Source organism: Lepidochelys kempii, chromosome 18, assembly GCF_965140265.1.
Source record: "Lepidochelys kempii isolate rLepKem1 chromosome 18, rLepKem1.hap2, whole genome shotgun sequence".
Lineage (NCBI taxonomy): Eukaryota > Metazoa > Chordata > Testudines > Cheloniidae > Lepidochelys > Lepidochelys kempii.
Window position 1 is genome coordinate 15,865,994 of NC_133273.1, and position 27,858 is coordinate 15,893,851.

The 27,858-nt window shown below is 52.6% G+C and overlaps 2 protein-coding genes across 9 annotated transcripts in view; both read left to right on the forward strand.

Moving 5' to 3' along the window:
• KLHL17 (kelch like family member 17) overlaps positions 1 to 12,658 on the forward strand; it is a 38,085-nt gene extending 25,427 nt beyond the window's left edge. For 7 of the 8 annotated variants that reach the window (XM_073316568.1, XM_073316565.1, XM_073316567.1 and 4 more), the window contains 7 exons: positions 1,101 to 1,314; positions 1,569 to 1,713; positions 2,546 to 2,713; positions 3,374 to 3,462; positions 6,442 to 6,515; positions 8,237 to 8,418; positions 9,187 to 12,658. In XM_073316568.1, coding sequence (XP_073172669.1) covers positions 1,101 to 1,314; positions 1,569 to 1,713; positions 2,546 to 2,713; positions 3,374 to 3,462; positions 6,442 to 6,515; positions 8,237 to 8,418; positions 9,187 to 9,415 — 1,101 coding nt within the window. In that variant the 3' untranslated portion in view covers positions 9,416 to 12,658. The remainder of the gene's footprint in view (positions 1 to 1,100; positions 1,315 to 1,568; positions 1,714 to 2,545; positions 2,714 to 3,373; positions 3,463 to 6,441; positions 6,516 to 8,236; positions 8,419 to 9,186) is intronic. The other variant, XM_073316572.1, reaches the window with a different exon arrangement.
• A 5,026-nt stretch (positions 12,659 to 17,684) lies between these two features.
• PLEKHN1 (pleckstrin homology domain containing N1) overlaps positions 17,685 to 27,858 on the forward strand; it is a 42,270-nt gene continuing 32,096 nt past the window's right edge. Inside the window, exons 1-2 of the mRNA XM_073316827.1 lie at positions 17,685 to 17,857; positions 19,614 to 19,713. Of these exons, the coding sequence (XP_073172928.1) occupies positions 17,685 to 17,857; positions 19,614 to 19,713 (273 nt within the window). The remainder of the gene's footprint in view (positions 17,858 to 19,613; positions 19,714 to 27,858) is intronic.

The following is a 27,858-nucleotide window of genomic DNA, read 5'->3' on the forward strand; positions in this document are numbered from 1 at the left end:
GGCCTGTCGCCTGCTTAAGCAAAACAGTAACAGGAATAACAAAACCTTTCCCGACAGGGATTCTTTCCCAGCATAGCCCTAGGTTGGAGCCACAAACTCTGCATGAGTCTCGCATGCCCTCTTGCGGATACCTGTGGCATCGCAAGTATGAATATTGGCACCTATTAATAAACCCAGAGAAAAATGCATCCGTGTGTACCCTGGCAACCTTTCCCTTTGTTCTGGCAGCTTTGCTACCAGGCCTGCTAAGAAACTAGCTGCGAGCCTGCAGAGAATGCTGGGAAATGATACGCAAATAGGAGTATATGCATCCCAAGATGCACTTGACGTAGGGCTGGCATTGGCGCTGTGGGGGCTGGTTGGGTGGGTTGCACAGAGGTCCCTGCGGTTGTCAGGCACAGGTGTTGTCTGTATGGCATTTGAGCTGCTGCTCAGTCCTGTCATGGCAACTTTTTTAATAGCCCTGCTGCAGGCGAGGGAGCCAGAGCTCGCCAGCCCAGCAGGCCGTGGCGTAGGAAGGGCTTTCCAGTTTGCGAAGGGACTCAGCCGTTTTACCAGACTAAGGCCCTGGCTGCACTCTGCAGTCCGCATTCAGCTGCGTGCACTTGAGTCTCCTGCATCTGGAGCCTCTCTAGCAATCCCAAGCGTGTGGCTGGGAGCAAGAGGTGGGTAGAGGGCACAGCTGGCTATGAGCAGGGCACTGTCCGGGCACCGGCGCCCAGCAGAGCAGGCCGTGGCTAAGGCAAGGGGAGAACCAAACTGATCCGTCACTGAGGTAGCCGTGCTGGCACGTGGACCAGGCTGTGGGAGCCAGTGCAGGGCCAGCCTGGGATTTGGGAGTAGCAGTGGGTCTCAGGCTCTTGCCAGGGCAGTGGGAGGGTCCTGGGCTCTGCGGAGGAGATGAGGGTGGAGTTGCTGCCAGGCATATGCCGGGGGGTGGCTGCCCTCCCTTCCACTGGGAGGAAGATGAGGGAGATCCAGTCCTGTCAGGATCCCGAGGCTCTTGGGGTTGTTAAGAGAGGAGCCCACTCTAATCTTCACCCCAACCCGTCTCTGTTCCACCGACTCAGCTCTTTCCCTCCCCTCCCTCCACCCCGCAGCTCATGAAGTGCGTCCGGCTGCCCCTGCTGAGCCGGGACTTCCTGATGAGCAACGTGGACACGGAGCTCCTGGTCCGGCACCACTCGGAGTGCAAGGACCTGCTGATCGAGGCCCTCAAGTACCACCTCATGCCGGAGCAGAGAGGGGTCCTCGGCAACAGCAGGACCCGGCCCCGGCGGTGCGAGGGGGCCAGCACTGTGCTCTTCGCCGTGGGTAAGGGACAGCCAGGCCAAGGGGGCTGAATACGGTGCCTGTGTGCAGCCTGGGGGAGGGGCCCATCACCTGCCTCCCATGGGGCATCTGTCCCACCCTCGGGGAAGGGGCTGCAGGCAGGGCCTGTCACTGGGATGTTGGGCAGAGCTGGGGGTCAGGGAGGGGTATGTCAATGGCTCCCCCTGCCCAATGACTCCCTGGAAACCTCAGGGGTCCTGCCCTTCACTCGCTCTGCTTGTGACTCCCCTCTGCAGGTGGGGGGAGCTTATTCGCCATCCACGGAGACTGCGAAGCCTACGACACGCGGACGGATCGGTGGCACATGGTGGCCTCCATGTCGACCCGGAGGGCCAGGGTGGGCGTCGCTGCCATCGGAAACAAGCTGTACGCTGTGGGCGGGTAAGGTGGGGAGCAGGACACTGAGCTGGACCGAGAGGGGAATGCTGGCTCTGGGGTGGGACCCCTCTGGATTCGGGTCGGAGAACAAAGGCTGGGCCCAGGGGGCATTTCTGCCACCAGCTGTGTGCCGGGGCTCTGGCTTGCCCAGGGAAGTGGTAACAGGAAATGTTGCTGGTTCAAACCCAGCCCAGAGGAGCAGAGACTGGAAGCCATTCCACTGCCCCCAGCTGCTCAGTGGAGTGAGTTTGCTGGGTCTCTGTGCAGCAGCAGCCTGGCCACTAACTGACACCGTTTGTTCACGGCGCCAGAGGAGGGGACGGAGGCTGTTCTCGCCTGCGGTTGCATTTCTCCTGCTGCTCAGTTAGGGCTGAGGCAGCTGGTGAGGGAAGCTTGCCCTGCTAATGTCATGCAGCAGGTTGGCTGTGCCCAGCTCCTGCAGGGACATGTTCAATGCACAGTAACTGCCTGGCTCAGCTGCGACCCAGGACCCCGGCCCTCTCAGCCTGTCCCGTGAATTCACACAGACTCGGTCAGGTGACTGGGAGCCCCCAGGGGGCTGCATCATCCCTGCTGGGGGTGAGAAGGGCAGGCAGGCGGAGCGGGTTTGGAACGCGGGGAGCGAACCCGCCAGAAATGCAGCAACTGGCTGACGCTCTCAACGGGCCTGATTGCTGGCAAGAGCTGGGCTAGGGAGGAGAGTGCGGCCCGCGTCTGGGCTGGGCAGCGACCTGAGGCTAAGCTGTGCTCAGCCCAAGGGCTTCGGTGGAGTCCAGTCTCTCAGCTCTGCCCTGAAGGTTCCCCAGCCTTCCAACGCTCTCCCATCCCCCCGCAGTTACGACGGGACCTCCGACCTGGCCACAGTGGAGTCGTACGACCCGGTTACCAACTCCTGGCAGCCGGAGGTGTCCATGGGCACCAGGCGCAGTTGTCTGGGGGTGGCGGTGCTTCACGGGCTCCTCTATGCAGCGGGGGGATATGATGGGGCCTCATGTCTGAACAGGTAGGGGGATCTCCTGGGTATGTGCTCGTCCCCTCGGTGTGGTGTCCGTGCCCCCCGGGCTGCTGAGACACCCCGGCTGTCCCCAAGATCTGCTGTCCCCAAGATCTAGCCCTCCCTGAGGCCTGATGACTCATCGGCAGCCAAAGGGACCCAAGGCTTGTGGGGCTACCGGGGTGGGATCCCCTCTCCGTTCACAGCGGGGTTCTGCGTGGGTGTCTCTAACCCTGACCCCATCCTAGTTCCCTGGCCCTCCAGGAAAGACCAACCTGCCCTTTGGCCAGTGAACTCCATCGGTCCATTCACCTGGCACCCCTGGGTCCTTCTGAAGTTCTGTGCAGCCTCATCCAGTCTGGACAAGTACGTCGTGTGTCTGCTGCAAATACGGCCCCCTCTTCTCCGTCCCTAGTGGAGACGTGAACCCCGCTGGTTCTGGCCCTGCCCCTCGGAGGACCCTGATCTTAACCCTGTGACATGGTGGGGAAATGGCCCTTTGTTTCTGCCCTCTGGCTCCTATCCCTGAGCCAGTTTCTGATCCGTGGCAGCACTTTGCCTCACTTCCGCACCCCTTGGTGTCCTCCGTTGCCCCTCAGGGCTGCATCAGCGGGTTTTCCCAGAGACCCTCCAGTGTTGCTAATGTTCCTGTGTCTCTGCCTGCTGCAGCGCTGAGAGGTACGACCCCCTGACGGGCACCTGGACCTCGATCGCCGCCATGAGCACCAGGAGGCGATACGTCCGGGTGGCGACACTAGGTAGGCACTAGCGTGGTGGAATCTGCTTGGCGCTCCCAGGCTCTGTCACCTCTCGCCCCTTCCTCTGGCTAGTCCTGCACGTTGCTTCCTATCAGCTGCAGCCCCACTCTCTGACTGCTGTCTGTGACAGGCCACCGCGCTTTGCTGATGTGGGACCCGCGCTGCCCCCGTGCCAGGAGCCAAAGGGCACTGCCTACCAGGTACAGAATGGAGCAGGTTTGCAGCTCTGCTCCATGCACAGGAAGGAGGGTGGAGTTAATGCCCTGCAGCGGGACTGGGGAGAAAGGGGGTCAGTTCCCAGCTCTGCCAGGGACCCCCTGTGTGACCGAGGACAAGTCATTTAATTGACTTATAGGCTAAACACTCCAGATGATCTGGGGCAGGGACTGTCTCTTCCTGCGTGTATTGGACTACCATAGTTTTCTTGGTCCATGGTACTCTAATAATGGTAACAGGCTCCAGATCTTGGCCTGACTTAGATCAAAGCGGAGGAAAGCTTGCTATCTCTCTGCATCCACCTAGGGGTTCTGGGCTCAAGGTGGGATATTGGGAACATTGGAGTCCATGGGCCGTGCCTTCGTGTCAACCTATGATGAGAGCTGGGGTGGGGTAGGAAGAACTGTGAAATGACACAGCCCAAACCAGATGGCCCAACTGAATGCGGTTAGCATTGTTCTCTTTAAAATAACATTTCGTGCAGAGACCAGTTACTGTCTGTGTTTGGAAGGTTTTTGTCAAAAACACTCCCTCCAGCCTAGGAAAAAGCTGATTTTCCTAGAGCAGCAAAATTCGCAGCAGCTTGATGACCCCATGGGTGCAGCGTAGAGCTAAAGAAATTTCATAATAACCCTCATCCGGATGCAGCCGGCTTTTAACATAACAACAGTGGTCTGATCTCATATGTACCTTTATGTTGAAATGTCTCCCTGTGTGCACGCTGATCCTTGTAATGGGACACTTCTCCTTTCCCCACAAGCCCAAAAGTACCAATGTTTTGCACATGCCTAGCGTAGATTTGGGCCCTTTGCAAAAGCAGACAAGCATCACAATCGCTATTTGATGGATGAGGAAACTGAGGCACCGAGGAGCGGGGGGGAAATACTTCCCAGGGTCACCCAGAGAACCCATCACAGATGCAGCGCAGTCTCTTCACTTTCACTCTGGACCCCATTCCCCCTTGCTTCACCTCCAGGCCAGAGCAATCTTGCCTGGGAAGTCCGGCAGCTGGCCAGTGACCCGTGTGGAATGAGGTGTGGTCACAGCCCAGTTCAGAGAGCTACAGGGTCCCTGTCACCGCACCACAGCTGGGGCTTCTCCGCCTGTGCCACAATCTATTGGAGAACCCAAGGGCTGAATAGGCCGGTTCCCCTCACTTCCTGAGGGGAGCCCTCCATAGGGGAAGCTGGCAGAGGGGAGGCAGTGTGGCCTAAAGCAGTTTCTCAACCTTTTTGATACCAGAGACCAGCTTGCTGCCTTCCTAAACTGTCAGGGAGATCTCAGGGACCGGCGCTGGTCTGCAGACTGGTGGTTGAGAAACACTGGCCTAGAACAGAGCTTCTCAAACTGGGGGGCGCAGAACGTATTGGGGGAGGGGGAGGAGAAATTTTAGGAAAAAGAAACTTCCTGCCCACATTTTACCCCCCAGCACGGAATAACTAGCAACGCTAATTCCTCCAGACATGTCACGTCCTCAGCTGGCGCTGTGCATTTTGACGTATTTCTGTGAAGCTTGCCTAGTATTCCACAAAGGCGTTGTCACCTGTACATTCATCCATCCGTTACACATTTAATCGTATGCACGGGACCACAATGGCAGTTCTGCGCTTGCTCTCCTTACAATGGCTTGTTGGCTCGTTTGTGCAACAGAAAAAATAAACCTCAAATAAAAAACAAAGATGCTGAAACTGATTCAAGTGAAGCACCGATGCTGCATATGTCAGGATTTATGTACCTGTGTGGCAGGGAGGAAGGGCATAAACTATTACAGACACAAAGAAGGGGGGCACGTCAAATAATTTCTAGAACCACTGGCCTAGGGGATGGAGCATTGGCCTGAGCTTGGGAGACCAGGGTATTATTCCTGGCTCTGTCACTGGCCTGCTGGGTGACCTTGGGCAAGTCACTTTGCCACTCTGTGCCTCAGTTTCCCCATCTGTGAAATTAGGATAATCCCATACTGTCCTCCTTTGTAAAGCGCTTTGAGAGCTAGGGATGATCTAGGTAACAGCTACGGGTTATTCTGTGGATAAACAGAGCACCGCCGTACAGGGCTAGCTGAGTGCATAAATCAGTCTCTAATTGGCCCAGCGCATTCACCATGGTGCGCGTCACTGCTGCCAATGGCACCCGCTGCAGGAGCAGCTCCTCGCTGCTCTGGGTTCTGTGCTGCACGGACATTAATCCCCTCTCGTCTCTGCTCTTTCGCTTCCAATTTCGCTGCTCCGTGCTGACTCTGTGGTTCCTTCGCACGCTCTCGCTCCTTTTCCCCCCGTGGTGTGCTCCCTGCCTGGCGCTGCGTTATGGATCGGCCCCCGCGGCAACCTGCTGCTCCTGCCGTCGCTGGCTAAAAATAAAGCTTAATTGTGGCGGTGGGGAGCGCTCGCACGGCCCGTAATGAGCTGGTCAGGGGCAGCCGCAGGCGAGCAAGCTCCCCGGGCTGCTCTCTCGGCACGGAGCCCTCGCTGCACAGCAGAGAAATGGCCTGATGAATATTTAATGATTCCCAGCGCCAGATGCGGCCCCCATACAGCGGAGGCTTGGGCGGGGGGGAGGGGGAAGCTGCATGAGCTGCTCTGTGAGCAAATCCTCCCCGGAGGGTCCTGCTGCTTGGTGTAGATTTGCCTGTCGGCTGCTATGCTGTTCCTTTGTGTTCCTGGCTGCCCAGACCCGTGGCACATAAGGCCGGGATCCATCCGTGCCGATAACACGGCCCTTGTGGAGGGCTCTGTGGCTGACTCTGTGCATGACTGTGTTTTGCAGATGGCAATCTCTACGCCGTCGGGGGATACGATAGCTCGTCCCACTTAGCCACGGTGGAGAAGTTTGAGCCGCAGGTAAGGGCAAGAGAGTGCAATTAACGCTTTCCTTCCCGTCCCTCCTCCGAAAAGGACCCTGTGGCAAAGCCCTATAGAAAGCAAACAGAGGAAAACACAACAGGGGGCTACAGAAATTATTCTAAAATGCTACAGAACCTAACGGAGCACGAGATCCTCTCAGGGGGCGAGGGGGGGGGTTAAACCATCCTAGCTAGCTATCTCCCTGCTATGGAATTCTGTAGGTCGGTTAACAAGTCTCTGGAAATATGAGGGGTCTCTGTTCAATTCTCTCGATCCCTTCCACCTGCGGTGGGGGTCGCACGGATCCCTCCCCTTTCCCAGCACGTGCAGCTGTGTTGCCACCTTGTGTGCGGCCATTATTGCAAGCTGACAAGCTCCAGCGGACCGTTGTGGGCCCACAGGTGTGGTTGGCTCCCCTACAGAGGCTTGGCTCAAGAGAAAGGGGGTCAGAAACCATGTTCTGAACGGAGCCTCTAACTGTGGGGCTGCCGCTGGGACTCCCTGACGGGACTCCCTGACAGAGCCGTAGAAATAGACACGGCCACATGCATGGCCACTTTGGAGCTCTGGCTGGGAGCTGATGGGCAGCTCGAGCTCCCAATAGTTAAGCCAAATTTTAGGGACCTGGAGACCAGGGTCCTATTGTTAACAGCTGCAGTTGCTTGAACCTGCCAGCAGAGGTCTCTTTAAAATAATTCTCTGGGGTTTGCAAAAAGAAAAGGAGGACTTGTGGCACCTTAGAGACTAACCAATTTATTTGAGCATAAGCTTTCGTGGGCTACAGCTCACTTCATTGGATGCATTAGGCATCGAAAGCTTATGCTCAAATAAATTGGTTAGTCTCTAAGCTGCCACAAGTCCTCCTTTTCTTTTTGCGAATACAGACTAACACGGCTGCTACTCTGAAACCTCTCTGGGGTTTAAACATTTTATTTTTTTCTTGATTTAAGGCAGTTTTGTGTTTGATGCTTTAGGGAAGGAGGGTGCCTGTAAACACTGAGCACAGACTTGGGCGGATCATGTTTGTAAGCTTCTTATGGGGGGCAAGAGGGGGCGGAGAGAGACATTTGTATTAGTGTTTGTGAACAAAGTATAATTGCTGGATCTAGCTGCATTGGGGTGGAACGGGGCAGTACAGAAAACCATTTCCAGTAGAACTCCCCTCCCGCCATCTCCTTGGGGGGCCTTTGTGTTCCCTCAAAAGCCTGTTCCACAGGGCTCTGGAAACCTCCCCCATCACCTCTGCCCTTCATCTGATAACAGCAGGCAGGATGGCTGGCGACTCTACTTTAACCTGCTGCACCCAAGGTCAGATTTGCAGCCGGGGTCATCGTAACTTGCTTTAGCTGCAGACTCTTTGTTGCCCCCTGCTGGAATGTGGATGGTGGGTCCTACAGGGGTCCTTCCTCCCGGGGGAGCTGTTGTTTTAAGAGTTGGGAACGGGGAGCAGAGCACAGAGAGTATGCATCCGATGAAGTGGGCTGTAGCCCACGAAAGCTCATGCTCAAATAAATTGGTTAGTCTCTAAGGTGCCACAAGCACTCCTGTTCTTTTTGCGGATACAGACTAACACGGCTGCTACCCTGAAACAGGGTCTGGAGTGTGACCGGACAGTGGTGTCGCCATTGAAGGGCTTGGGTGGGAGGATAATCACCCCCCGGGTATCGGTCGCTAACCCAGAGGTGCTTTCACGGGCGCTTGGTCCCCTTTCCTTCAAGGTCAACACCTGGACCCCCATTGCCAACATGCTGAGCCGGAGAAGCAGCGCCGGTGTGGCCGTGCTGGAAGGGATGCTCTACGTGGCCGGCGGCAACGACGGGACCAGCTGCCTGAACTCTGTGGAGCGCTACAACCCGAAAACCAACACCTGGGAGAGCGTGGCCCCCATGAACATTCGGAGGTAGGGACCCCCAACCCCCGTTCTCCAGCACCCATCCAAACTGGGGAGCTGGGGAGACTGGTGGCCTTGGGGATTTCTTGGGTTGGAGAGAGCCATCTCCCACTGGAGCACATCATGCTGCAGCCATCAAGGTGCAGCAATGACCAGGCCTCGCTTGACCGACCGAGCGGGCTGGCCTGCGGTCACGGCCGCCGGGAAGCTCTCTGCTGGGAGGTCTGGGACCTCCATGCTGCGTGTTCACCTGTCAACGCTGCGCGATCAGCAGTGCCCGTTGCATGCACCACGTAGGCATGAGCAAGCAGGGGCAGCCTGCAGAGGCTTTGCCGCCCTAACAATCCTACGTGGGCATAAATGATTCCCGAGTTACCGCTACCCAATCCCGACTACAGGAAGCACATGACACAGTCACTGGGGGAGTATCTCGACATTCTAAACATAGGTGTTTGGGACTTCCTGTAGCTGGCAGAGGGATCACCTTCAAATAACGTAATTTAGGAGCCTAAAATATGGACCAAAATGTGGTTAGAACCAGGGGCTGGGAACCAGGACTCCTGGGTTCTATTTCCGGCTCCCCCACTGACTCCCTCCGTGACCCTGGGCAAATCACTGAAGCCAAAAGGCTCTGCTAATTTTGATGTGTCCCTTTTCGGGTGCCCAACTCCCGCCTGCCTTCCGGCGGGCCGAACCCCCTCAACCCCGGCTGGGGATCTGCCAGGGGACATCCAAAGCCTGGCTCGCTAACACCGTCCTCTGTGCTGTCGCTTGCAGGAGCACCCACGACCTGGTGGCCATGGACGGGTGGCTGTACGCGGTGGGCGGGAACGACGGGAGCTCCAGCCTCAACTCCATCGAGAAGTACAACCCCCGCACCAACAAGTGGGTGGCGGCCTCGTGCATGTTCACACGGCGGAGCAGCGTGGGGGTTGCGGTGCTGGAACTGCTCAACTTCCCGCCCCCCTCCTCGCCCACCCTCTCCGTGTCCTCGACGAGCCTTTGACAAAGAATCCAGTTGCACCTTACCTCCAGCGGGCAGCCGCATGCAGAGGAGCGCCAGGCCACCCTGGCCTGACCCCTGTAGCAGCCAGTCTCTGTAGACCGGAGTGGGAGGGTTCTGGCTGCTGCCTCCAGCCCTGGCCCACAGCGATTCCGCAGGCCCCTGGGGGGCTCTGCCTCTCTCGGGGCACCCTGCAGTTCAGCGTGCTGAGGGGTGAATGGAAAGGGGCACTTTCCATTCAAGAGTCCCCTCTGCTGGCACATACGGCGGGGGCAGCTCTCGGCTCCATCCACAAACCTGCCCACAACTCAACTGACTTTTGCGGCCGGCCAGGCCCAGTCGAAACCATTGCTGCTTTTAGGGTTTACCGTGCCCCGACGTGCTGCACACTGGACAGCCACGCGAGGAAGGATCCAGGCGGACGGGAGCGCTGGGGGTGGGTGACTGACGCATATGGTGCTTCTCCAGGAAACCGCTGAACGTACCACCGCTCCTCGGAACGCTACCTTAGCCCAACTCTCGGTCCTGAGCCTCCAGCGTGCTGGTAAAGCCTCCGAGACCGGCGTACGGCTCACACGGGTGTCTGATCGATGCCTTAAAAACCGCAGCCGGGGGATGCGGCGGGGAGAAGGCCACAAAACTGTGTGGAGCCTCCCGAGCCCTCTGGCATTTCCATCCTCTGCTGACCCCGTCCCGCTCGCTGTCTGTCCTGATTTGCCATCGCTACGGAGGTCCCCCCGCCGACCAGATGGATTTAATGAGCTCACCGGCTCGGGTGCAGTGGCCGTCCCACTGTTACCAATGGCTGCGCTGCTGCCCCCTGCTCACGTGTCTGTGTCACTGTGTTAACCCGGCGGCTGGGAACAATCCAGCCTACACACGGCTTCCCTGTCCACAAAGAAGGATCTAGGCTTGGGCCAGGCCCTTGGTTCCCTAGAACGGTACGACCCGGCAGGTGGTGCAGGCTGCAGGGTCGCACCATGTTATTTATTTAATGTGTCTCCCATTCGTATTTATTGTACTAATCTTTTCATTTTAATTCTTATTGACTTTATTATTTTTTAAATTATTCTGGTGTTCCCCACCCCCCTCCCGCCGACGTGGGAAGGGAGGAGAGGAACGAGCAAGCGACGTTTTTTTAAATGATCTCTTGGACAATGACTATGGCCTAGAAGTAAGTGTGTGAGAGAGGCCATATGTACCATGAAACCAGCACAGAAGGAACCATTTGCAGCTAGCAACTCCCTGTCTTAAACTACCCCTCTAATGGTTGAATCATCTTGTACTGTAATGCACAGGGTTGGCCGTATAGACCCACCTGTACCATAGAACTTCGTGGGCGGTGGCTTAGGATGTGTTCCACTACATATGCCGTGCTCTGTGTGTGGTTTGCATGAAGACAGGTTAACAGGTGTTCCCCATGGTGTATAGGAACGGCTAAAGCATGGATACCTCAATAGCACTGGGAGGCTGTTCTGTGACGGACTGTTTGTTTGTTTCGCCCCCTGATTCTCTCTCCTCCCGACTTCATCATCCTTTAGATTTCACTTGTGAAAATACTCGCTGACTTGTATCTCCGGAAGTGACCGGAGATTTTTTGGTGCCCACGTTGAGACGCTTTAGAAAGGGCCAGTTTTTTCCCCAAGACAGATGTTTTGCACGTTAAACAGGCCCAGCTCCAGAGCCTGAAGTTGGGCACCCAAAATCACTAGCTGCCCTCCCCGCCCTCTACCCAAAGACATGTTCTGGGCTTTTCAGGCCGAAGTAGATTTTTAGGCTTTTAAAATAGATTTAAAATCTCTCAATCTTTTCATTCCTTTCTCCTTGCCAAGTCCCTGAAGGAACCAGCCACCGTTCAACGGCACTCACATGCCTGTGTGCTGCTGACGACGCCCTTTTGACGTCCCGACGCCCCCGATCCTGTGATTGAAATGAGCTCCCTGATAGCACGGCAAGAGCATCCACCTATTTCGTGGCCCCTGTGTTGGGTTAACTCGGTCACAAGACGCCATCTCACTCAAAGTAGGGGTGCAGTCCTGTGTGTGCATGCCGCCTTTTGCTCCCTTCTAGCTGTACCTGTCAGCCACAGCAGGATTCCCGGTTTCAAGCTAGCTCATGTCAACCTGCACGCTCAAGACCCCTCTGACACCAGGATCCTCTTCCAAGGAGGCAGAAGAGAATCCTAGGAAGGGAGCCCAAGAGCCAAGCCTAGAGCTCCATGGGCATTTCAGAGCTGCCAGCTGCTATGACTTGGCAGAAGTCCTGGGGTTTCTGCTGTGGCCCATGAGTAGGGCAAAGGGAATGAGGGCACCATAGGCCAGTCTCTTCCCCCCGCACCAAGGGAGGGAACCAGCTCACGCCTGAGGAAGGGAAATGGAGGGGCCAGGAAGGCATTGCTGAGGGAGGGAAGTGGACCTCGGTTAAAACAATAGCTGCCAGTTTGAGAGCAATGGCCCCACCCCTTCAGCTGGTGTTAGCAATACTGCGGCGTGTGGGGGACGCTGCTGCTAAGTACTGTCCTCATCTGAATCAAGGGGGCTTGGAGCTGAGAGGATAGGTGGGCGGGGCAGGGAGCAGCGCATCAGGTGTGGAGGGTGCAGTCGCTCCACCCCAGTGGTGATGCAGTTCAGACCCAGTGGAGCCTTTGGAAAAAGCCGAGGCCTCCGTTGAAAAAGCAGCCTGCCGGGGGCCACCGCTGGGCGGCGCTGGTGGAGGGTGCCTGCCACAGGCACAAGGAGTGACAATCCATGGCTGGAAGTGTGTGTGTGTGTGTGAGAGAGAGAGAGAGAGAGAGACTTGAGTGGGCAGAGGCGCTGTTAACTGTTTGTTTCTCCTCCCGTTTTACGTTGTGGTCTCGGACTAACACACAGCATTGTTACTAAGACAACGGCCCCAGGGAGGTATTCCCAACAGGGCAGCATTGCTGAGCAGCAGCCTGCCTTCTGGGGGGCACAGGGCTGGGCTGCCGTGCGTCACCCAGGGAGCGTCTCCTGGTGCCCCCTGGAGCCTGCCCCAAGGGCGGGTGGGGAAGGCGATTCTCTAGTCCCAGCCTGGCGGAGGGATACGCTTGGCCTAGCTGAGAGGCCACTGATTCACCCCCCTGTCCAAATGTCATTTTTATTTATGTCAGTTATGATTTATTTATGAGGCATTTACTGTTCGTTTTTTTCTCGATTTTGCACTACACGGGGGGAACAAGCAATACAAGCCAATGTGTAAAATAAAAAGGTTTTCTTGATTACTGGATTCTGCCCCTCAGCCACTTATTGCTCTTCTCCCCCTTCACCTGGCTTCAGGTAGGCGAGCTATTTCCAGCTAGGTTTTCCTAAGGGGGGAAACTGAGGCAGGGAAGCAAGTCCCCCAATGCTCGGCAAGGTGGAGAAGGTTGCCTTGTTTTGGAGGAGCTGAAGAACTTGGGAATTCCTGAGCCTCTGCTTAGAACATGCCACCCTCTGACCCTCCCGCAGGCTGCAATGTGAACGGAGCCTGGTATTGCAGCTGTGGATGGCTGCCGATGGGGCGGCTGCAGCCAGGACTGCCCTGGACTCACCATTGCAAATGCCACCCCAGGACCGGGGCCTGTGTTGCACTTGCCCAGTGAGCTGAACACAACATAAGCCAGAACACGCTCTATCCATCTTTCCCCGGCCCTCTCTGGCCAGCGAATGTGGGCATGGAAGTCCCGTGGGCCAAGGGCATGGGGCGGCTGCCCTGATGGTATTTGCACCTTGGTACACAGAGTCCAGGTGAACTAAAGGAGTGGCTCGACTGGCCCAAGACCCCTTGTTTGTTGCCGTACTTGACCCTCGCCTCACTCCTCAGCTAGTGGCTGTTCGTGGACTGCTTACGATGGCAGGTTGGCATGAGTCTGCTGCGATTTAATCGTCTAAACATGGCCCTTTCCCATGCCCCAGAAGAGGGTGCCACAACACATGCCTCTTAAACGTCCCACCATGGGTGCGCTGCGACTGGAAAGGAGCATCTCCTAGAGGTGCAGAAAAACACCATTGGGTCCGAGTAGTGCAAACACAACGGGGCTTTAATCTGACACCGGCTGCTGATTTACACCTCTCTCTGTGTCTGAATGCTAGTCAGCCCCCCTGCGAGTCCCCAGCCCCAGAGTTGCTGACAGCTGTTGCACCCGGGGGGAAATGAAAAGCAGACAAGAAACATCCTGCTTTCACCTAGGAATGTCTCAGGGGTCCTGCCTAGAGGCAGGAGTGGCCGGTTGGCTCAGCTGAGCAGCAGGGGAAGCCTGCAATAGATCAGAGCTGCCCTCGCCAGCTGCACTCAGTCACTGCAGCCAAGGGGGAAATGCTGAGCTCCTTTCACAAGCAGGGTAAAGGGCCAGGGTCGGGAGGAGGGGACTGAGAGGTGTAGTTGCCCCCAGCGAGGACTCAAGAGGAGAAACCTTTCCCCCTCTTGCCACTTACAGCAAGGGCCCACAGCCCCATGCAGTAGTAATGCTAGAGTACACCGTGGTATTCGCTTTCCGAGGGGCCGCCCACCTGCTCTGCATTTCTGCCCAGGCCCTCACCCTGCTCTCAGGTTTCTATAAATAACTGCCAGTTGCATAAAGCTTCCCAAAGCACAGAGCCTGTCAGCTCCCAATCCCTGTGCAGCCTCTCCTGTTACTGGGAGTGGAGCAAGCCGGGGTGGGGGAAAGGGGCCGCTATGTAGTCCTACAAACTGTGGGGTCTCCAAATTATGTACACGAAGCCATCCCATGGCAGGGGCTGCTTTGACACATCCCATTCAGTGCAGGCTCCAACAGGTTCACTTTATTAGCCATTCATTGGCTGCAGTCGGAAGCGTCCCTGTGAGCGTGGCTATATTTATTTGCAGGACCTACACAAAAAAACAGGGTAGGTTTTGTATTCGTCCATTAGCAATATCCTTTAAGGAGAACAGTCCCTTTACTGACTGTAAGAAGCATCTGATGAAGTGAGCTGTAGCTCACGAAAGCTAATGCTCAAATAAATGTATTAGTGTCTAAGGTGCCACAAGTCCTCCTTTTCTTTTTGCAGATACAGACTACCACGGCTGCTACTCTGAAACCTGAAAGACTGCAACTGAAACCTGTTTCCTTCCCACAATTTTTGTTCTCTTCCATGCGATGCTTGCACACGGGTTTGTTGTTAGAGGGAATCGGCAGTGCACACATTGCAGCCGCAGGACCTGCCCTGCAAAAAAGTGAGGGGGTTTAGTAGAGGATGTCTCCTGTGGGATGGGCAGCACATGCTTGTTTGTTATTGTAGGGTTGCTCTGGAATGGCAGGATAATATGGCACTGATTCAAATACATACAATTTAGAGATGACAAAGCTAGAGGGGACCAATACCATCACGTAGTCTGACCTCCTGCATAGCACAGCTCATAGGACGGCCTTCCATTACTCCCTGTCTGAACGAGGGCAGCTCTTTTAGAAAAACATTGGCTCTGGATTTTAAAAATGGCCAGTGATGGAGCAAGCCTGGGTAAGTTGTTCGACTGGTTAATTACCCTCGGAGCTATAAATCTGTAATTTCTTTCTAGTCTAAACCTGTCCAGCTTCAGCTTCCAGCCGTTGGCTCTTGCGAGATCTCTGTCGGCTAGGCTGAAGAGCCCTGTATTACCAAATTTCTGTTCCCCACGTAGGGAGCAAGAAGCTGCAGCTTTTAAACTGAACGGCTGGAGCTCCCTGAGTCTTTCCATACACGGCAGGTTTGCTAATCCCTTCATCATTCTAACTTCTCTTCTCTGATTTTTCAATCCTCATCGTGAATAGCAGACACCAGAACTAGGCACAGCTTTCCAGTAGCAGTAGCATGACTGCCAAAGACAGAGGAATACTCACGATTGCCCTGCTTAAACATCCAAGGACCACGTCAGCCCTTTTGGCCACAGCATCTTCCTGGGAGCTCATGTTCAGCTGATTACGACCTTACTTATGGATGTATTAAAATGCATAGTGTTTGCTTGAGCCCAGTTTATCATGTGATCCCGATTGTTCTGTACCAGGGACCTGTCCTCATTATTTACCCCTCTCTCAAACTCTCTGTCATCTACAAAGTTTCTCAGACACATATTTTATGTTTTCTTCCATGTCACTGATTAAAATGCAAAGGGCCAAAAAACAATCCCTCTGGTACCCTACTAGATACACACCCGATCAGTAAGGAGTCCCCATTTATGGTAACATGTTAAGATCTGGCACTTAGCCAGCTTTTAATCCATTTAATGTGTGCCGTGTTAATTTTGTATTTTTCTAATTTTTGAATCAAAATATTAACCAGTACCAAGTCAGACCCCTTACAGAAATCTATTACATCAACACTATTACCTTTATCAACCAAACCTGCAATCTCCTCCAAAAAATTCAAGTTAGTCTTACAAGATCTGTTTTCCCCTAAACTCATGTTGATCAGCATTAATTATATTACCCTCCTTTAAGTCTTTATTATTCAATTCTCCTATCCGCTGTTCCATTATTTTGCCTGGAATCGATGTCAGGCTGACAGGCCTATAATTATACAGCTCATCTCATTTACTCTTTTTAAATATAAGTACATTAGCTTTCTCCCAGTCCTCTGGAGCACCCCCAGCTAAACTTATTGAAAATCAGCATTAACAGTCCAGAGAGCTCTTCGGCCAGCTCTTTTAAAACTCTTGGATGCAAGTTACCTAGACCTGCTGATTTGAAAATGTCAACGTTTGAAAGCTTTAACCGCTGCTGTTTAACATTCTCTTTAGTTACTGTTGAAATGAAAAATATTTCATCATCCTGGCTTTTTCCTAACCGTAGAACAGAAATAGTTATTGAACATTTCTGTCTTTTCTGTGCTATCATTGTCAATTCTGCCATTTCCATCGAACAATGGACCAATACTCCTGTTAGGATGCCAAAACCTCTTTAGTGTCTTTTTCTCTGCTGGCCAAAGATTCCTCCTTGTGTCTTTCTGTGCTTCCTAGCTTCTAATTTAGATTCATTGCTGTCATCTTCCCCTTTTCTCCATTTGTTATATACTGGGGGGTTGGTTTTGTTTTGTTTTTATAGCTGCTTTCACTTCCCCCCAAGCCAGTTTGTTTTTTTAAAAAGAAAAGGAGGACTTGTGGCACCTTAGCGACTAACCAATTTATTTGAGCATAAGCTTTCGTGAGCTACAGCTCACTTCATCGGATGCATCCAAAATGTAGCTCACGAAAGCTTATGCTCAAATAAATTGGTTAGTCGCTAAGGTGCCACAAGTACTCCTTTTCTTTTTGCGAATACAGACTAACACGGCTGTTACTCTGAAATTTGTTTTTTTAATTACTGTACCTTATTATTTGTCTAGTCTATGTCCATTGTAGGCTCTAGGGGCCCCAGTCATGGGCCAGAACCCCACTGTGCCGTGGTGCTGTGAAGACGCAGAACAAAAAACCAGTCCTTGCCCCAAGGAGCTTACAGTCTAAATTCTTTCTTGCCTGTGTCTTTTGGCCATCTTAGTATAATGTTCTTAAACAGTCCCCAATTACCATTCACGTTTCTCTCTTCAAATTCTTTCTTCCTGCAGATTTGGCTCACAATGGTTTTCAGCTTTGTGGAATGGCCCTTTTTAAAGCACCGAGTATACATATGGCTGGCCTGGACTTTCTGCTTGTACATAACTAATGTAATCAAGTTATGATCACTTGCAGCTAAGCAGCCACGAACCGGTTGTTCTCTGGTTAATTCCTCTTTCGCTGTCAAGATGAGGGCTGAGACAGAAATCCCCCATGTGGGACGCAGCACTTTTTGAGTTAGAAAAAATAAATCAGGACATGCTTCGATCAGAAGGGAATGGAGTCTGCAAACCAAGCCGTTAAGAAAAACCTCAAGGCCCCTCAGGATCGAAGCCTGAAACCCCTACCCTGTCCTTTTAAGGCTCCAGTCTTGCAACTGGATCCACACACACGCTGCCTCTGCGCCTTGGCTTTCGTGGGGCTCTGCAGGGGGCTGCCTGGGGGATCAGATTGCAGCCGTGAGACCTAAATGCTTCCGTGGACGGAATCCCTCTTATCTAACAGTGGTTAAAATTCCTCTCCAAGCACAAACGGCTCAGCCCCCTGCCCTCTTCCCCAGCCCAGGATCAAAGATCCCAGGCGGTGCCAAACCGACTTTTTCGGGTTCCCCTGCCTAAATCCCTCCCCTCCCGCCCCGGGGGTAGGGGAGAGAACCCAGTGGCCCAGCCCTTGGCCAAAACGCTGTTTGCTCACACAGATCACACCCACACGAGTCACCGCAAACGGAAGCGAGGATGGGAATGCCTGCATGACACATGCTCGCAAACTTCCCCAGCTCCTCATTCCCCCTCTCTCCCCTGCCCGTGCCCGGTGCTCCTGGATTATCGCAGCTGCTGCCAACATGGGGAACATGACTTGTGTTCCCCAGCCACCCGGGAGATTCAGACACTCCTTCAGCAGGAAGCCTTCCCTGAAGAAAGCGTAAGTAGACGGGTGTCGGTTTGATCTGGACTTGCTTTTAAAGCTTCCGCTCCCAGCCGGCTTTGCCCTGTGCAAGGCACCGGCTGGGCACCGGGTTCGCAGCCCCAGCCCTCCCCTGGCTCCCTGGGGGCCACAGACCTAGTTAGCCAGCGATGCGTTTTGCACGGTGTCGCGTGGGGTTGGACAGCCAGGCGCGAGATCAGTTTGCAGCCGGGGGCAGAGAGCAGGGAACCCCCGGGCTCTGGAGGGGGGCCGGCCCGGTCAGGGGACCCCTGGGGGAAAGGGCTGGTTTATTTCAGTCGGATTTGGAAACGAAAACTCGCTCCCACGAGACTTGCCGGGGGAACGCGCACGACGGCTGCAGAGGTGTTTACTGGTTGATTCCTGACTCTGACACTGGTGGGCCACAAGTCCAAAAAAGTGAGTGAGTGTAAAAGCCAAGATCCGAGGGAGAGGGAGATCCTCCAGAGCCAGACATTTTTAGCTACATAATGTGAGCAGCATTTTCACCCTGAAAAGGGAGATGAGCCAGAGACTCCAGGAAGTCTTGTAGGGACTTTGCTATTGGTCTCAATTTGTCCTGGAAGGCGCACAGATACTACGGTGATGGGCAGCACCAGCAGCCCCCCCAGATCAATAGATAATAGCAGTATTACACTGAGCTTCTAGGAAGGTCCAGTGCAAATATCAGAAATATTACAGATCTCTGCACCCAACCCACTTGTTAAGCCCGGCGATAACAAGGACCTCATCTGTACTGCTCCCTTCTATTCCCACCTGGGGGTGTGTGTGTGAAGGGGGACCTTCCAGGATTGCTTCCCACCATGCATGTTCTAGGCTTCAGCAGTGAACCAAGCCTTTGTCGAAGCTTGTGGTTGCCTTTTACGTTGTCTGAAGCTGGGAAAAAAATAATTGCATTTTTGGTGGGATGGACCAGCTGGCTTCAGGAGATCCTTCCTAAACCCTGTAGGCTCAGGGCTTTACAAACAAATGGACAAGATGTCAGGAGTGTTTCTCTTCTCCCCAGCATCATTGTAAATTGGCAATAATTCCACTGAAGGAAGGCAGTTGCAATGGAGTTGTTCTGGGGTAAAACAGATGTAAGGGAGAGGAGAATCAGACCCAAGATTGCCGGCCCCAAGAAGTTTACAGTGTAAAGACCTGATCCTGTGTGTTAACTCCCATTGACACTGCTGGGCTTTGAGGTTGGTCAGCATCTTGCAGGACGGGGTCTTCCGTCCACTGCAGATGATAACTTGGTCCCCATAGCGTTAACTGTTGCAATGTGGTTTGAAGAGAGAAAACTGCTTAGGAATCCTGGCCAAAGCAGCCCCAATGACCCAAAAGGTAAATGACAGCTGGTAGCGGGAGCAGGGCACTTTAACATGGGCGTGAGTGTGCGTCCGAAGGGCTCGGGGTCGAACGGTACTGGGATTCTGAGGACAGAGACAGGAAAGACACAAAGATGGAATAAAATGGAATGGGTGAGTGCTGGGATGCATGGCCAGGCTAGAGATGCAGACAGGGCTTGTTGAGCATTTTGGTTATGCAAAGACAAGTAAGCAAAACAAAGACAAGCCAACAAGTGCCTGGAAAAGCCATTAAAATTCTTGCAGGCTGATTATCAGCTGTTTATTGGGCTGGGATGATTAGGAGGCTAGTGGCAAATTGCTTGTTTGGCTCACCCACTTCCTTATTTCTGAGCTGGGGTTCGCAATATACCAGCTTTGGCCTATGTGTTTTCGTTTCTTTGCAGACAAGACAGCAAGAAAAACCTGGCCAGCCTCTTTGGTATTGAGTCAGGGCAGGAGAGAGACATAACCACAGACAAAATACTGCAGTATATTCCTGGGAAGGTAAGTACGAACACATCCAGCCATCCTCTTGAACTAGGAGAAGTTATTGTCAGCAGCTGTGGGGCTCGCATCCCTGGGGACACCTCTGTGCATGAGATGGGCAGGGGTTTCTGCACAGTGGGGTGGTAGCCACAGGTCTGGGCGAAGGAGATTAGAGGCTCAGGGGAACATTTGTAGCAAGAGCAGGGATCAGGAGCTGAGACCTATCTCCTTCCAGGCAGGTTAGCTCGCCACTCCAGGACTCTACTGTAGCATCCCATGGGTGGGGACCATGAAGCCCTGTCATCAACTTGAATATCTGGAATCTGAGATGCAGCACCGGCGGGGAGGCAGGCAGGGACTCCGATGCACTCCCTCTGCTGCTATTAGTTATTTTGTTTCTAAGTCGAGGAAGGATGAGGGGAAATTAGAGAGAGCGTACAAAAGAGAGAATGATTCATTCCCATGCTGGAATGAGGCGGAGCTGCCAATGCATTAGCAATACGCCGTGGGAAGGTGAGAGGTACGGGGCACGTCTGTCCTAGGCACATACAAACTTTGCAGCCACACGGCCCATTCCCAGCAGCCTGACAATGGAAGCAGAGCTTATATTAGCAGTAGTGTTATTTATTTGTATTAAGGTAGCATCTAGAGGCCCCAGCCAAGATCAGGGCCCCATTGTGCCAGGTGCTGTACATCTGCCTCGTGTACATTCCTGTACATTCCTACCCCCAGTGAACATGGTATAAATAGACAAGACAAGAATGGGAGAGGAATCAGAGACGGAGAGAGAGAAGTAATTTCACCAAGCGGGTCAGTGACAAGGCTAGAGAGTAGAACTTTGGTCTCCTGAGACCCAGCCCAGTGCCTTATCCACCAGACAGGCTTATTTTAATGATGCTCTGCAAGGTAGGAGAATACCTGGTTTATGTCCGTCTGTGGCCCCGTCTGCCCTTCGATCAGCCCCGGCTCTGGGCAGGGTCATACCAACACCCTCTTGCCTTGGGTTGACTGAAGCTCCAGGAAGCCACCGCTCGGCTTTCCACCTACAAATGCCGGGTTGCTGTAACCTTTTTATAGGGAAAAGCTCCTGATTCCACGCTGGATCCCTACCCGCACGGCTGGGCCCTTTGTCAGCCCCGACCACTTTACCTTTTGTCTTCTGGCACCAGAGGAGGAGACAGGACTCCTGGGTTTTATTCCTGACTCTGCCACTGGCTCACTGTGTGACCCTGGGCAAGTCCCGTGCCTCATTTCTCCGTGCCTCAGTTTCCTCATCTGTATAATAAGGAACATTATGCTTCATCATCTCTGGGGAGCATATGGAGCTCTACCAATGACCAGTGCTATGGAAGTGCTAAGTATTATTCCTCGCCTGCCTGCTCTTGTAACCAAGCTCAATAGGCCTCCAGCAGGATGGACACAGAAATCGTTTCCTGGAGGAGCTTGGAGGGCACACGTGTGCTCTGAGTGAGGATCAGGACCTACGCTTGGATCAGGATCACAGGATCAGGACCTACGCTTGGCTTCCTTGACCGTTATTGATACTTCCCCAAAGGAGGCAAGAGGAAGAATAGCCACATTCGCACAGGCCGGGAAAATGAAACCCACGAGCAGCACAAGATCCAGGACAACAGTCTCTGTCAATGCACTGGCAGATGTCTCCGCATCCCCCTCTCTGACAGGTCCACAGAAGACAGCTGACTGCTGCTGCTCTCCGCTGATGGACTTTGCCTTCTCACCCAAGTGGTCGATGTCTGTACTTTGGTGGGAGAGGTCTCGGGTGCAACCCCAGCTGTTCACGCCCCTCAACCTGCTAATGCCCAAACGTGGGGACACAATGTGGGACGTGGACCAAAAACGAGTCACCACACCAATTTATTCGTGAAGGAAACTTCAGATGAAGTGGGCTCCTCCCCTACCCGGGTGGTGCAGCGGTTAGGGTGCTGACTTGGGACATGGGTGACCCAGGATCAAAGCCTGGCTCTGCCGCAGACTCCCTGAGTGACTTCGGGCAAGTTGCTTCGCTTCTCTGGGCCTCAGTTCCCCATCTGCAAAATGGTGATAATTAATTCTAAGGCCGAAGGGACCATTGGGCTCTTCTAGGCTGACCTCCTGCATAGCGCAGGCCAGAGAACTGCCCCGACACAGTCCCTGTTTGAACTAGAGCACTGTCCTGCCTGATAGGGCCGTGGGGCGCCCAGTTGCTACGGTGATGGGTACCATGTCAGTATCACAGATAGCTTCTATAATCACAGACTCTTTAGTCTTGATGCCCAGGATCTTCCCCAATAGAAGTGAAGGGGACCCCAGAGCTTTGTGGATGCCTGGGAAGGTAGGCCCTAGGAACGGGCTGACCCCAGAAACGAGGCCCGCTGCTGCCAACCCAACCCGGGGCAAGTTGCATACAGAAGAGCCTCCATGTTATTTTGCTGTTGATGCCTCCAAGCCCTGGACCTAATTACGCCACTTCCCAATCCAGGCCACTGTGGAGTCAAAACAAACTGGAGGATGGAGGGAGAAGCCCATTTGCAAATCTGCTGCCTTGGCTCCTTTATTATTAACCAGCAGCAGTCAGAGGCTTGGTGGACTGGGAGCCTGCTGCTGCCATGGTTGGTGATTCAGCTGCAATTCACTGACATTCGGCTGAGAGTCTGGAGGGGACGAGGGGGGTTAATTATTAACTCGCTTTACCTGTAGGATGAGGCCCTGGAGACCAGAGCGAACATGTCAGGGCATTCGCGCTGCATTCGCCTTGCCATTCGCTTCTCTGCCAAACCCCAAGAGAGGAACTTGGTTTCCGAATAACTGTGATGCATCAAACTCCCTGACGGAGGCAACAAAAACTAGCCCCATTCCGTGAATTGGGGGCGGCTGGGGGTGGGTAGCCACAAATATCAACAGTCCCGGGGAAATAACAGCCAGCTGATAGAGTTGCGAAAGGATGACAAAGCACGAAACTCTTTTGTCTGGGCCGCAATCAGCAGGATTCCCACAGTTTCTGCCCTGCATTAGTTGTGCTGGAGAGAACGGTGAGACTCTGTGATTGTCTCCTCTCCCTTTCACTGTGAGGATGGATTCACCTCCCCCAGAGAAGGCATGTTAAACTACAACTTACCCGGTCTACCCTCGGGTTTAAAGTGTCCTTCTGGCCTGCCAGCCACTGTGTCTGATTTAAAACCCCTTCTAGCCCAGTCTAGTCATACCTGTTATTAGGATCCAGAAGCACGGGGTTAATTAGCCCAGGGAGGTAGCCTATGGCTTGGTTAGAACAGGCGTGTGCTGTGTTCCTATTGGCTAGGAAAGCCTGGGACCAGAAGAGGTGCAACCTAGTTGTCACTTGTGTCTGAGGGCACCTCCAATTAAATCTGGGTGCGGCAGGGGTGCTGCAAAATGGTGTTGATCTCCCAGCGGGGTTGGGGCTGATAACAGGCTGCTCACAAACTCCCTGAGGTCCTAGCAAGTGCCTTGTGCTATTTCGAGACACCAGCGTCTGCGATAGCTCTGGTGTCTGGCCCTGTGTTACATACGTTCTTGCAGGTCATGGAGGGTTCCCTGCTCTCACTTGCCTTTGGACAATTGTGTTTCTGCACAGCGGTGAAAGTGGAACATGCCAGCAAAGGACAGTTCTAATTTATTATTAGCATGAGTATTTACTATTAGCACGATTGTTTATGATAGCACCGAGGAGCCCCAGTGCGCTAGGGGCTGTACAGACATAGAAGTAAAAACTGGTCTCCGCCCCAAAGAGCTAGTGAAAGGTGGTAACAAATAATTAAGCTGGGGTTTGTGAGGGGGAGGAAGGGGACAAACCTCTGGCCCAAGTTCCCCTTGCTGCATGGAGGTACAGGAGGGATGAACTCCCCCCTCTGCGCTTAACTAACAATAAGGGGAAGACACAAAGTGCCATTCAGTGTCTGACCCTGGGGCGCTAATGCAGCTTAATGCCACTTTAGACCCTCCCTACTCTGGGACCATGCAAGGGCCATCCTGGTTCCCAGTGAAATTAGAGCAGCCTCATGGCTGCCCTAGCTTTCCCCTGGCAGTGCACAGCCTCTTCGGGTTGTTCAGCAGTCAGAAATTGCCAGAAGGCCGCAGACCTGTGGTCACACCTCCTTTCCCCCCAGAGATGCCCCAAACACCTCCTCTATGCTGGCAAGTGCCCAAAAGGGGTGGACAGTGTGGCATATTTGAAAAATGTGCTGGAATTGTAAACGGACACTTCAAATTGTAAGGGGTTTTCTAGTCTTGTTTGCAGGCATGGGGGGGCTCTGTAGGGAAGTGTGCGATCAGAGAGTCTGAGACAGCCAGCCTAGAGTAAGGTGAGGAGAGTTGTGCCTCTCTTTTTTTTTAGGGAGCAGCCTGCTTTGTCTCTCTCTGGTTTATGATTCTTGTGTGTTATTGTTCTGAATTCTAAGAAATTAAGTTGTGTTATCTTACAACCTTCCAGCAAGAATATTTGTGTTTTTAACTAACTTCTCTTTGTGTGTGCCACAAACATAACAGAGCCTGCCATACCAGCTCTATGTCATGTGGGGATTCACTCTGTCTCAGAGGAATTTCCACAGGTATAATGGAGCCATGGGGCAATCATACGCTTCTCCCAGAGAAGGCAGAGCTGAAGCTGATGCTGCAAACATGAAGGCAGTTTCGTCTCAGTCTGGGGTTAGCTCTTGCAGTCTGGGTTTGTCTTTTAGTCATCCCCATCACATCATAGGGGAGATCACATTATCTCTCTCTCACACAGCTGATCACAGATTGATGGGAAAGATTTGATAGCATTACAAAGACTTCTTGTTCCTTGTGCAGAGTGAGATCTCCTGAGCTGGGATTAGACAGCCTGCTTTTCTAAAACTGGGGACAAAGGAAACCATAGATGGGCAAAATAGATGAGGTAACATCTTGCTCTCCTCGTGCTCCCCTCTGTGGCCAGAGCAGGATGTTTGCTGGTGCTTTGTGCAGTCTGGGTTTAAGTCTCCCATAGAGAAATATGACTCACTGATATGAGTGTGTGCGGTGTGACCTCCTGGTTAGAACACTGGATTGGGATTTATGAGACCTGGGTTCTGTTCATGGCTCTGTCATTGGCCTGCTGGGTGACCTTGGGCAAGTCACTTCCTCTTGGTGCCTCAGTTTCCCCACCTGTAAAATGGGGATTACAATACCGCCCTCCTTTTTAAAGCACTTTGAGATCTACTGATGACAAGTGCTAAATAAGACTTAGGCATTACTATTGTTACTGCGTGAGGTGCTGTACAAACACACAGTGCTCGCCTGCACTAGGCGAGTTCACACCAGGGACAGCCTGAGTGCGGAGTGTTCCTGTCCACACAAACACTTCACTCACATGCAGTGGTGGCTATAGCACCAGGTTGCTGGCACAACTGCGGTGGGAGGGGCATCGGGCAGACCAGCTGTAAACATCCCTTGAGAGCCATTGATTTGACCTATCTGGAGTGTGGGTGCAGTGATAATAAGATACGCCAAGGATTGTGTCATCCTAGCTATGCTGAGGCTGTGGTGGATGTACATCCTGGCTCCGGACGGGCGCAGGGGATGAAGCCCAATCCCAGTCAGATTTAGGCAGGGAGTGGAGCTCAGGGTGCAATCACAGGTAGGGTCTGAGGTCGGATTAAATGGCATCAAACTTTCTTCTGTTGCTTTCATGAGTTTTTGGCCCTAAACTCTCATGAGCCCAGCCCTTCCCTGAAACCTCAGTCTCTTCTGAGCAGTCCATTAGTTACTTCACTTTTGGTTTTATACAAACTCCTCAGCAAAAGGCACCCAGGCAAAGTCCAGGGCTCCTGCCAGCTACATGTTCAAAAAAACAGAAAAACACAAGGAGAGACCAGGTAAAAATTGACCAAAACAGCCCAAGGCCATCCCACTTGACTACACATCAGCAGCTGATCATCAGTCATGTGACTAATACAGCTTCAAAAATCCCTGCATTGCACTTCCCTGTTAGACAGAAATCCCACTCTCAGTCCTTGGCTGATACCCACACAAACAAATTAGACCCTTTCTGGGCTTTGATCCAGCCCAGAACCAAACTATGTGGGTCCAGATCCTGGAATTTTCATCTGACCTTTACGTTCATAGAGGACAGCTAAAACTGAGCCGACTGACTAATTGTCCCTCATCAAAACTTTTCTTGTCTCTCTTGTTTTGGGCTCATGCTGCCTGTGCCTACGGCCAACCTGTTTTAATATGCCAGCGTTGCAGCTCTAGCGAGGGTAGCCGTGGCTGGAGCGCTAACAGAGCAGCAGGTCTAGAGAACACGGCGATTAGAACACAGGCCGGCTCTACACACACTTTTTATTCCAGCTTGACTAGTTCAGTTATAAGTGTGATGATTCCCCCGCCCCCCCCACCAACACAGTAATACAACCCCTCATGTGGATGACGTTATACCGTTATAAATGGATAGCTTATTCCCCTTCCCCTTCAGGAATACCTATAACGGGATAGGCACCCTTTATACTGATATAACTGTGTCCACACTGGTGATGGTTGCAGCATTTAACTAGACTGGGATCGTTAAAGCGCTCCAACATTGGTGTTCAGACAAGTCTTAAGTAATGCACTGATTGGCCATGGGAAATGCCAAGTAGCTTCCTAATGTTAGAATTGTTTAAATGAGATTCCAGATTGTTTATGCTGCCGTATTGTTGATATTTATATATATATTATGTACAATTCAACAGCAGGGGAGGGTTCTCGAAAGGAGACCAAAAAAGTACAAAATATAATTCAACACTAAACACAGACCTTCCATAGCCACTTGCCACTCCCATCCATTTACCTTCCACTGATACCCATGGAATGGAAGGACATATCCTCACACCTTCTTGTCAACTGTCTAAATTGGCCATCTTGATTATCACTACAGAAGTTTTTTTCTCCTGCTGATAATAGCTCACCTTAATTAAAGGAATGCATCCGATGAAGTGAGCTGTAGCTCACGAAAGCTCATGCTCAAATAAATTGGTTAGTCTCTAAGATGCCACAAGTCCTCCTTTTCTTTTTGCGAATACAGACTAACACGGCTGTTACTCTGAAACCTTAATTAATTAGCCTCTTACAGTTTGTATGGCAACTTCCACCTTCTCTGTGTGTATATATATATATCTTCTTACTAGATGTTCCATTCTATGCATCCGATGAAGCGGGCTGTAGCCCACGAAAGCTCATGCTCTAATAAATGTGTTAGTCTCTAAGGTGCCACACGTCCTCCTGTTCTTTTTGCTACTCTGACACCTAGGACCTGCGGCTGCACAGCTGGTGCCTTGCACCTGGGTGTGCTAGGACCTTCAGCAGTTAAAGGGGCACTGCGTACAATTCCTAGATTTAATCATCCTAACTTGTTGGCGCTATTACAAGTGACACCCTAGGTGATTCCAACGGAAATAAATTCAAAAATCCAATTGTCCACAGGGAGAGAAATGTTAAGAGTAAGAAGTCAAAGACTTTGGTCCCCAAACTGCTAGGAACTCTGTGCTGCTGGAACACGGACTTGTGCAGCGTCGCACTGAAGGTAGCAGGGCTCGGTGTAGAACTGGAGGGCCCACGTCAGTTTCACTTTATGGTCAGCATCCGTTTCCAGTCAATTTCTGTTTCTAGATCTCATGGGCTAGCACAAGACTGCAATGTTGGTTAAGCAGCTGGGTTGCTGGGACCACTGCTTCTCACACTGTTCACAATCATCTCATTTGTTACTTTGTGTTCCCTCGCCCCCGCTGTGTTTTCTCTCTCCTCTTATACGTCGATTGTAAGCTCTTTCGGACAGGGGCTTTTTTTTTGGTTCTGCATTTACACAGCGCCTAGCACAGTGGCGCCCTGGTTCACGATCTGGACTACTGGGCACTACCAGAACATATGTAATATTGAAAGAATAACATTTGGATGGCAAACGCTGGACAGGGAATTTCTAGATGAAAAAGCAAATGAACAACTGAATGTGGTGGAAGTAAAAGCAGAAACAAATGGGATAATTTATGTTGGTTTTAAGTTATTTTTATGGGGACCGAAATTCAGAGCCAAATTTGACTTCTCCATGTCCCTTGGGAGCTCCTATGTCCTAATGCACATCTTAACAACAAAGCTCTTCAGAATGCATTGTGTCTTATCAGCCCACATTCTTTATTTCTTCCACCACTGGCAGCT